We start from the raw sequence: 11,773 nt of genomic DNA on the forward strand, positions 1-11,773 counted from the left end.
ATTATTTTGTTAAAAAATAAACTGTTTTTACACAAAAATAAATTTTAAAGTTTCTGTTGGTCATTTTTTGCTATATACGGAAGCCCGGTCACGACATCTGCATAAAAACGCATAAAGCATGCACAAGAACAAGTATGAGTGCACAAAAACAAATAAATACGATAAGATACGTAAAATATACGTGAAGTTATGTGTAGTAATTACAGTAATCACTTCTAAGAGTTCTAAGTAGTGCCATATGGTCTACTTTATTAAACCATATAAGTAGAAAATCTATACTTTTTAAGGTCGATTTTCAGATAAAAGATGAATTTTGTACTTGCCGAAAATATCATAAAACATGTCAATTTTTTATTTTATATCTATAACATTAATTGCGGCTGGTTTATAATCAATTACATGGCTCTAGTATAAGTATAGTAATAATCATTTGGATCAGCGCCATCTAGCGGTAGTGATTTTTTTGGCCAAAAATTGCTTCTGAAATTCTGATGGAGAGCTTTAGGCAGCTTAGCCCTGGAGCCGTTTAATCACTTATAAACCAGCCGCAACTTTTGAAATAGATACAAAATAAATAATTAACGATGTTTGAGCTACTTGCGGCAAGTTTGCAGTGTATGTTTTACACCAATATCGACCTCCCTTATATTTACACTTTCGGGTAATAGATAAATTGTAAACTTGCCGCAAACAGCACAATCATCGTTAATTATTTATTTTGTATCTATTTCAAAAGTTGCGGCTGGTTTATAAGTGATTAAACGGCTCCAGGGCTAAGCTGCCTAAAGCTCTCCATCAGAATTTCAGAAGCAATTTTTGGCCAAAAAAATCACTACCGCTAGATGGCGCTGATCCAAATGATTATTACTATACTTATACTAGAGCCATTTAATTATTTATAAACCAGCCGCAACTAATTTGATAAATACAAAATAAAAAGTGAACATTGTTTGCACTATTGGCGGCAAGTTTACAATTTATCTTTCACCCGAAAGTATAAATATATAGGAAGTCAATATTCGTGTAAAAAATGCATTGTTAACTTGCCGCAAACAGCACAAACAATGTTAACTTTTCATTTTGTATTTACAAAATCAGTTGCGGCTGGTTTATAATTGATCAAATGGCTCTACTACAAGTAGTAATAATCATTTGGATCAGCGCCATCTAGCGGTAGTGGTTTTTTTGGCCAAAAATTGCTTCTGAAATTCTGAAAGAGAGCTTTAGGCAGCTTAGCCCTAGAGCCATTTAATTACTTATAACCAGCCGCAACTAATTTCATAAATATAAAATAAAAAGTTAACGTTGTTTGCACTGTTTGCGTCAAGTTTACAATTCATCTATTACCCAAAAGTATAAATATATATGAGGTTGATATTCGTAAAAACATACACTGCAAACTTGCCGCAAGTAGCACAATTATCTTTAACTATTTATTTTGTATCTACGAAATTAGTTGCGGCTGGTTTATAATTGATTAAATGGCTCTACTATAAGTAGTTATAATCATTAGGATCAGCGCCATCTAGCGGTCGTGATTTTTTTGGCCAAAAATTGCTTCTGAAATTCTGAAGGAGAGCTTTAGGCAGCTTAGCCCTAGAGCCATTTAGTCACTTATAAACCAGCCGCAACTCTTGAAATAGATACAAAATAAATAATTAACGATGTTTGTGCTGCTTGCGGCAAGTTTGCAGTGTATGTTTTATACGAATATTGACCTCCTATATATTCATACTTTTGAGTAATATATAAATTGTAAACTTGCCGCAAACAGCACAGAAAATGTTGAATTTTCATTTTGTATCTGTCAAATAAGTTGCGGCTGGTTTATAATTGACAACATGGCTCTAGGGCCTAAAATATCTAAAGCTTTCCTTCAGAATTTTAGGGCCACTTTTTAGTTTAGAAATCTGAAACGCTAAAACCAGCCGCAACTAGTTGTGTAGATAGAAAATAAAAAGTTGACATTGGCTGTGCTGTTTACGGCAAGTTTACAAATAATCTTTTGCCTGAAAATCGACCTCCTATAAGAATATTAATACTTTTGTATGAATAATAATTTATCAATTGCATTGTAAAATTACGTGTGAAATGAAGAGTTAAAAGTAAAGTTTGAAATTATGTCATTGTTTACTGTCATTGAACATTTCGCATGTGTGCAATAAATTGATACAGGATTATACAGATACCTATTATTTTGCTGGGTGAGAAAGACGGATATTTGGTTTTGTTAGCATATTCCAGCGGTAATAATGCATATTTGGAATCTATGTTATATATTTATACAGCTTAAAATGTTTAAATATTAATCATGTGTGCCTATATTTACCAACTTATTTGTATAAATTGAACTTTATACAAAAACTCATGATACAATCATTGATTGTCTCAATCATTATTCTAAACGTTAGTGAAAAAGGCGGTGAAGGACGTATACTTAGCCTGTATTCCGCAAATGCTGCCAGCAGTTAAGTTACGTAGGTCGTGGTAACGCCGCATGGTCGGGTAGCGCTAGCGTCAACCTGTACTAACTGTCGGTGGGTTCCGCATGTCAACAAACTCCGAAATATCAGATGGCATGGGAGCGAAAACAGTAAAAAATATCAAAGTTTGTTGACATGCGGAACCCACCGACAGTTAGTACAGGTTGACGCTAGCGCTGCCCGACCATGCGGCGTTACCATTACCACGACCTACGTAACGTAACTTAACTGCTGGCAGCATTTGCGGAATACACCCCATATCTCACAAAAAATTTTGTCTGCTAGTCATCTGACATTTCATGTCAACAAACAAGGCTGAGAGAGTGTTGACGTGTGTTCCTTATAAAAAGGGCATATTAAACAGTGTAGTTATTAAAATGCAGTCGCAATTGTGCATTTCATTTTTTTTCTACTAATCATAATAATAGAGATAAGCTGAAAAATGGAAAATTCTACGAAAATATCAAAGGAGAAGCGATCGAAAAAGCAACCAGATTCGCAAAATAACCTCAAAGGTATAGATAAGCTTATAAATTTTAAAACTATAAAAGACAATATGTTATTTATATTAGCTGTATTGTTGTACTTATCATAGACATGGAAGAACTCAGTAGCAGTAAAGATGAGTTGCAAGTGAGTGTTTTTTTGGCTATAGAAAATTTTCTGTAGAGAAAGGATCATGTTTTTTGTCAAATTCTTTTCATTATAGACTCAATCACCAAATATTGTTGCCAAAAACGATGATGCAGAAGAAACGGTTGAGGATTTGCAAAAACAACTCGAAACTCTGATGAATTCTTTAGCTGTACTGTCAGCGGAAAAGTCAAGAATGGAAGCGAATTTTCAGAGCGAAAAGAAACAAATCAGAAGTGAACGTGAGGAGGTAAAGTTATATGAATAAAATAGAATTTTTATAACTTAAGCGTGAGACGATAATAGAGCACTTTTTACAGTATGAAAGAGGAATAAAAAATATGAAAGAAAAAATAAAGAGAATTCACGGTCATGCTACATCGGAAGTTGAACATTTCAAGTATAAGTTAATTATGGAGCGCCATGAAAGAGAAAAAGAACAAGCTGATCATGCACAGGCTACAAAGTGATTACCCTTCTATTGTTTTTTTTTTTTTTTTTTTTTTTTTTTTTTTTTTTTTTTTTTTTTTTTTTTTGTGAGGTTAAATCGTATGCATTAAAAAATTTTGATTTTTAGAGAACTGCAAAAAATAATCCGTAATGAGCAAAAAGCAAGAGAACAATTAGAAATGCAAGTGAAGGAATTGAAAAGTAGTGTGTCAACCAAAACCCAAAATAAAATTCTTGAAGCGGAACTCGATGTTCTGAAAAATAAACTGAAGCAAGCAGAAGCGGTGGCGAATGAAACTCCTACCATGTTGTTGAGCCTTCAATCAGAAATGTCATCGATGAAAAAGAAGCACAGAAATGCCATCATCGAGGTAACGTAAAACTATTCTTTCCAATGTCATACACTTTTCATTGTGTTGCTTTTAAATTATTATTTTAATACAGGAACAAAAAAGAGCTGCAGCTGCTGAACAAGAGGCAAAGGCTTTAGCTGCCAGTCACGAATCAAGAGTCGTTGGCTTAGAGGCTCGACTTGCGGAGTTATCAGATATCGTTGGAGGCTACGATAGATTACGTCAGCAAGATCAAAAAGCAATCCACAAGCTTAAAGATCAACTGAATGAGTTACAAAGTAATAAAAAGTTTGATAATCATGACAGTCCCCAAGAACTGGCAGAAAAAATAAAAAATCTCTATTTTCAGTTGTTAGAATTAGATAAAGATAATTCATGTGCAAATATCAAAGGTAATGATTGTGTTGTTGTCGGATTATATTTTTGTAACAATATTCATGAAGCGATGATTTTTCAGATTTATTAAATAATTTAAAACTGTGTGATAAAAGTCAAGATATCGTGTACAAAGGAAAGTATGAGGCTGTATTAACGGAATTGGAGGCATTAAAAGTGAATATGGCTCCAAAAAATCCACAAAGTCACGAAAACGATGATACACAATTACACAAAGAAAAATCTCACGCAAAGAATTTGGAGGAAAAATTACGCATGCTGGTTATCGAGATGACCAAAAAGGAAAAAGACTTTAAAACAAAATTAGAAAAACAAGAGCAGATGATGCAAGAGCATTGTTTGAAGACCGAGCAGTTGTTGGCGCAAAAAAATAACGAGTGCCTGAACAAAATAGCAACTTTGGAGCAGCAACTCTTGAAGCAGCGTGAACGCTCACTGTCCGTGATACAGGAGAAGGATAAAGAAATTCACATGCTCAAGTCAACCTTTGACGTTTTACTTTCGAGAAAAAATATATCGGAGTTTGGTGGTCAATCGTCGAGCTTTTCTTCAAAACAGGGCAGTTTGAAGAACGAGGCCATCGATTTGACATCCGGACTCTTGACGGCCGACAACAATACTCCTATGATTTATTACACGCAAGAGCTTGCGAGGAAAGAAGTTCAGATTTCCGGCTTACGGAAGCAAAACATGCAACTGGAAGCAACTATCCGCGAACTCGAGAGAAATTCATTTCGCTTTGCAGAAAAGCACGAAGAGGAAACTAAGAAATTGGACGCTCAGATAAAAAGGTAGGATGATGCATGTGCAAGCAATTATTACGATGGTAAAATTGAAGTAAATGGTTCGAATGGTCGAATGAACGTTATTTTCAGGCTCGAAGCGTCCAAATCGCGGGAAGGAGCAAATCTCGAGTACTTGAAAAATGTTGTCCTCAACTATTTGACGACAAACGACAGTGCACGCAAGTGCCATATGCTCAATGCCATTACTACGGTCTTGCGTTTCACGGGGGAAGAAATCGATAAGCTCGCAAAGCATAAATGACGATAGCCTTTTCTAATTGAACGCTATTACGCATGTATCCCAGTTGCGGGCCGCAACTCTCATGCACCAAGATTTTTCGGAGGGATGCACCAATTATCGATCTGTGTAAATATGTACATGTATACTTGTAAAATATATGCTAAAATAAATTTGTAAATATCACTGTAAAGCGCAATCATGAAGAAAAGTTCATTATAGAGGAGAAAAAAACGAGTATTGCAAAATGACCCGTAATGAGAGGACTGCCCGAACGCGTTAAATATTACCGTCTTGAAAGCTCATCGACCGGAGTTGGCAGTACTCATACAGGTACATACAGCGAAAGAGAACTTACGTACATAGGAAACGAGCCGTACGTGTACCTGCAGGAAGAAACGGCAGAGAAGAGAAGGTGAAACGAAGCGCGTGTTGGGTGTGACTGCGGCTGTTATTGGTATATACCGGTACTTATGTGTACACCTATCTTATGTCCTATTCGTAATGCCGAACGATAAGTTCTTACGGCTTATAGGTAAATGAGCTTATAAAAAGCCGGACGGAGAGAGAGAGGGAGATCCGTGTCAATAAACTTGGATCTGGCACGACAGCCCAAGAGCTATCGACAGCTCTCCGTGGGTCTCTCTCCTTTATGCCGATCCTCTCTCGCGTGTATATATACTCGGACTCGTAAGCTGCATACTTATGTGTGGCGTATCCGGCTCTATATACCTCTTTCCCGATGCAGTTTTTAGCAGGATTGTTCTTCCTTTCCTGCTTAATATTTCTCTCTTCGGTTCCTTTGTTATGCCTATACGTTTGTCCCCCAAGTAATAACATTTGTTATTATTGTTTTCCTTCACCTTTGTCAATCAAGACGTTTGTCTTTAACACTTGCGATTTCATTTTTTTGCTATATTCGTGGACTCTCTTTTCAGCGGCTCATCCTGTATACCGATCAATCCATAATATGGATGTAATAATTGGAACTCCCAACGTGACAAACGAGTGCCTCTTATTTATTGTATATCGTTTGATGATGTCGAAAATGGCTATACCATAAATCTGATCGCACGTGCCATATACGTATTTCGAAAGTAATAAATGTATGCAAATATTACAATACTATCCGTCATCATAATCGTCATGTGCTTTTAAGCACATATATAGGTATGATATTGTACAGGACGAAAGACTCGAGAGTCGCGGTAGTATATACATCGATCAATCTTTCAAAGTAAGTAGGTGAAAAGTAAGACAAACGCATGCTAATGCGCTGCACGCGATCGAGCTTGTATGTGCACATAAAAGAGCAATCGGTTGAAAGCGCGCTCGGATCTAGCGTTTATAGAAGTAACATATAGGTGTACGTATAAAATAAGAGGTGCAGTTAGCAGCACGTGCGACTTTAACTTTTTCACTTTTCCTATAACATTACCGAGCCTCTCTCCCTCTTTCTCTCTACCTTGACTGTATTTTATGTGTCTCCGTATATCACCGCACAAGCCGCTCACCGTTTATAATATGTGTGTCCGGTTGGAACTGTAAGTAAGTTATACACATAAACAGCCGCACCTTGCGAGAGCACTTGAAGCCATATTTGACACATATCATATTATATAGTTTTCATGCTGAGTGATCAGTATTGAAATCGGTATGTATATAATTTGCTTGCCTTTATCGCCCTTGTCGTCATCGAACGCTTTTCGTATTGGATTTATTCCTTAATATATCGGTTGGAATGGCGGTTTTTTTTGTTGACGCGTTTCGAAAATCGGATACGTCATAGACTGTATAGGATCGATCGAAATCAAACGATATTATAATCCATGTAAATCTTCTTTCATGACGTTGTTTTGCTCGAAAGGGTTTATTTACGATTTTGTAATTTTGAACTTAATAACAATACGAGATCGGTATGTAACAAAACCTAGTTTTATTTGTTTTTGCGATTTTTTCATCATTCCATCACTAATGGGTACAATTTTTTTTTTTTTTTTATGCAGCTTTTTGCGAAATATAATTCGACGTGTACAGCTTGAATATTATACAGAGCGTGAAAGGCAAAGAGCTCTCTTTCCGTATTGACCTACAAATAGTTGTAAATCTCAAACTCGAGATGCGAATCTGTCCTTTTTTTTTTCTTTTTCATTTTTCCTATCCATTTCGTGACGCGTGGATGGAAATGTTATTTTATTTTTTTATTTTTTTACAGGTTGAAAAATAATATAGTCCCTCGCGAAAGATCTAAAAGTTCGGCACCGGAACTTCCGAGGAATATACTCGTATAATCAAATACCACTAACGAAAGGTGATGATTCATTCGAGTACTGAAAAAAAAAATATATATATTTATACCTGCTTACAAATACAAAAAGAAAAAGAGAGAGACAACTCGACAAAGGCGAGTCAGTGATACATACGTATAATGGGTACAAATATAGACTTTTCCCACGCTCTCGAGCCCGTACTATAAATATACTCCAATACTAATCCCACGCAAAGTATATTCAGTATAAGAACATCGAAAGAAGCAAGTGCGACATACAACTCTCTCTTTCAAAGGATAACAATACATCATATAAATGTGCGGGTGCGCTTTTCCTTTTTCAACGCATCCTCATTGTTACTTGGAGGCTTATTTTTACTCTTTCTCTCTCCGCAGCTCTCTCTTCCCGCTTTTGCCGTTTCACTATTATACGGATGGCGGCCGTATCTATATATATACTGTATAAGTATACCTACCTACTTACTTACTTACTCTCCGAAAAATCGTGAATCTCCGTGCGCTGTTTGCTCTCCCTCTTGCGTCTCCGTGCTGTCTCTATTCACCAAAGTACACCTACTTTCATACCCGTACGAAAAAAAACAACTCGTTCCTCTTTCTTTTTGTATTATTATTATTTTTTTTTTTATTATTATTATACCCATGTAAAATTAAAAAAAATACTCTTGAACAGTTTTTTTTTTTTTTTGTTTTAATTTTTATGGAACGTAACTTTGGAGGAAAAATTATTTTCCTTTTTCCCTCTGATCCAATAACCCGTAGCCGCAATGCCAAATGCGCTTTGGTTAAATTGATTCTCAAAACAATCGAGGTTTCTTGACCACTCGGAGAATTAATGAAAATCCAACTTTCGACATTTTTCTTCCTTTTTACAGCAATATTAAGAAATAATAAAGAAACCTTACTCGATTCCCTCATATTATCCCTTTAGCGCCAAATAGTAACAATTACACGGGCAATTGCCTCTACCTTTCAAAAAACAACGTAACAAACATTATTTCAAGATACACTAAAATTGCACGTAAATAACATACATTATTATTATTTTTATTATTATTATTACTATTATTATTATTATTATTATTATTATGTCTTGTAAAGAAAAAACAAAAAAAACCTTTTTTGCGAGAATGCCGTATTTACGTAAAAATCGAAATGTCACTCGATACGCTTTATACACACACGAAATAAAACAAATCGAACGGGACTACATATTTTACAAAATATATCATGTAGTTGTTAATAACCACGACTCGTTTGAATCGACGGCGCATACAAAAGTAGAGCGGACGTCCGCTGCTATAAAAAATAAAATGCACTTATCGTACTTCTACTAAAAATTAATGGTACCCGTGCGTGTTTGACGATTTTTTTCTTTTTTTTTTTTCTTTTTCATCGATACATTGAACAAAATCGAGCCGCTCTTACGTAATCAGATAAATCTCTACTGAATAAGAAATGAAGCAGTTAGCACACTTGATTTGTTCTCTCCCGCCTGTGCACCCCTTTTAAGCGGCTGTCTCTCTCTCTTTGCTCGAGAAAACCTGAATCGACCGTGGGGTACATCGGTACATGTAGAAACGTAAGTATATCCTGGCAGTCCTAAAACTATATACTTATGCCTCTACAAAATACACACACGTGTGCCTTACCCCCTCGAGCGCGCCCCTGCAACGCAAGTCCGTTCCCCTCTCTTGGCCACCTTTTATGAATGAAAAACCTTGACGGTGTTTTCAATTCATAGTCTATATCGAGGGAGCGCGTTGGTCGCGCGTGCAAAATTATTTTTTTTAATTTATTTAAGCAATTTTAATCTCTAATCGAGATTATTTTGCTACATCTTTGAATATTTACAATTTGAGATTGCAATCTGTGAAGAAATTGTAAATCGCTTTACATATTATTGTTTTCGGATCATGAAGAAGAGTGTTTACATTTATAGGGTGGTTTAACCCTGAACGCTGTATAATATCCATAAATTTGGTGCGTTGATCGCTATATAGGGGACATTTACAAAGTACGTGGTTTAGATCTTGTTCTTTATAGCCACATTCACATTTTGAATCATTGATTATACCAATGCGAGCCAAGGAAGCATTGAGAGAGTAATAATTAGCTCGACATCTATTTATTGTACTGACTACTTCTCTTTTTGAGTCTTTTTGGGCAAACCATGGTTTGGTGGAGTTTTTGTAAAAATGGGAGAAATAATCAAGTTCCTTTTTGAGTGCTGGTTTGAATAAGAAAATTTACTGTTTTCTCGAAGGCTTTTTCTCGAGCAATTTGTTATAAGTCAGTGAAAGGAATATGAAAAGGTGATGTCGGTTCGAGTAAAGATGCCTCCTTGGCTCTCAGGTCTGCCATTTCGTTACCGAGGATGCCTCTATGCGCAGGTACCCAAAAAAATTTTATTTTGCTGCCATTTGTAGAATATTTATTGTATTCAAGAGTTCTTATTATTATCATATATATATATATATATATATATATATATATATATATATATATATATATATATATATATATATATATATATATATATATATATATATATATATATATATATATATATACATTTTCATTGCTGTTCATTGTAAAAAGAATTATTTTTTACTTGTCTCTCTTTTAACAACAATTAATGTGTATTACACTCTCATTGGCGCTCACCAACATTCGTCAAAATGAAACCACGAGGGTCGGGCACAAGTGGTACAGATACAACATAATAATATTTATACAGGTGTACATTGATGCGAGAATATTAAAATATACATGAACATGTGTAGGTATATATATATATGCCTAGATGAGCGAATGTATATATATATATAGGTGTGGCGCGTAAAAACCGGATCCTGCAGCAGTGGTATATATATCATATTAATAGAGATCGGTGAGAGTGTACGACGCGTTCGGCATCTTCGTGGCAAAATCGTGTGTCGTCGTTGAGAAATTTACGCTATGAAACTTTATTTATACTTGTACAAGCAGCACATTTTACAGTAACAAAAAAAAAAAAAGACCAAAGCGACGAACTTTTTTTTTTCCATGCAAAAACGTTATCTAATTTCCCTGTAATATTAAAATGATTGTTCAAAACTCAAAACAACAACGAAAAATCCTTTTTCCTCCTTTCGGGCGGAAAGTGAGGGCCGAAAGTACTTTCAGTGCCTATTTCACGGGCGGAAAGTGGAACCTCCCGCCCTAGGGCGGAAAGTACATTCCTGCCCTAGGGCGGAAAGTACATTCCCGCCCGCAAATAAGAAAAATTAGTAAATTTTGTAGTTGGTGCTGTACATTATCAATATGTTATATGCGACATCTATCAAATATCTTTCTTTATACATCTTCAAAACAAGACTTGATTATTTTATGAAATTCTATTATAAGTATATTTTGTGTATAATTTCTTAAGAAAAAATATAATATTACAATAAGGGAGTATTATATCTCTGATTGCCATTTTTTGATACTCATACTCTCATTCCACCAAGTTTTTTTTTTTCGGGAGATTAGATTAATTTAATTTATTTTTTTTTTTTCGGGAAATGGTTGTAAATTTTTTTTAATCGAACGATCAATTGATTTTTTGGACGAGGGGGGGGGCTTTGCCCCCCCTACCCCCCACCGGGGGCTCCGCCCCCTGGACCCCCGCCGGGGGCTTTGCCCCCTGGTCCCCCACCAGGGGCTGCCGCCCCTGGACCCCGCACAACCTTTGATGCGAACTTTCGTTTATTAACAATTAACTCTTACTTATTTTAAAAAATTCCCTACCTTACCGACTACTTTTTAGACTTATTATTTTATAAAAATAAAATCATACTCAATTTTAAATAATTGATGCAAAATACGAGTTACCGTTCTTCTTCATGACATCTCAATCAATAAACATAGTTTTATATATACAACACAATTTATAAATAGGGAAGTTCACTAATATCTACACTGCAGTCAAGATATTCTAGCATACCAGCTTTAAGTTTTTGTTCGTACTCAACTATTCTAGTCAATACACTATTCGAAACACCTCCGTTATTTTTTAACAGAGGTTGCAATATCTTAGAATTCACCGTAAATATTTTTCATTTTTAATCCTGTAGTTAAATTTCTATTGAAGTGATCATTAACCAGACAAAATACGCTCTCAC

The 11,773-nt window shown here is 35.4% G+C and overlaps 1 protein-coding gene across 1 annotated transcript; it reads left to right on the top strand.

Annotated features, from left to right (window-relative positions):
• Positions 1 to 2,810: 2,810 nt before the first annotated feature.
• GCC88 (GRIP and coiled-coil domain containing 88 kDa) lies at positions 2,811 to 5,517 on the top strand. The gene is made up of 8 exons (XM_014354938.2): positions 2,811 to 2,998; positions 3,079 to 3,116; positions 3,193 to 3,366; positions 3,437 to 3,582; positions 3,694 to 3,937; positions 4,011 to 4,311; positions 4,377 to 5,106; positions 5,191 to 5,517. Exons 1-8 carry the CDS (start codon positions 2,926 to 2,928, stop codon positions 5,360 to 5,362), a joined length of 1,878 nt encoding a protein of 625 aa, XP_014210424.2. The 5' UTR covers positions 2,811 to 2,925; the 3' UTR covers positions 5,363 to 5,517.
• The last annotated feature ends 6,256 nt before the right edge of the window (positions 5,518 to 11,773 follow it).

Source organism: Copidosoma floridanum, unplaced genomic scaffold (assembly GCF_036245765.1).
Source record: "Copidosoma floridanum isolate Cflo_tuat_1 unplaced genomic scaffold, Cflo_Japanese_pri ptg000013l, whole genome shotgun sequence".
In the NCBI taxonomy this organism is placed as follows: Eukaryota; Metazoa; Arthropoda; class Insecta; order Hymenoptera; family Encyrtidae; genus Copidosoma; species Copidosoma floridanum.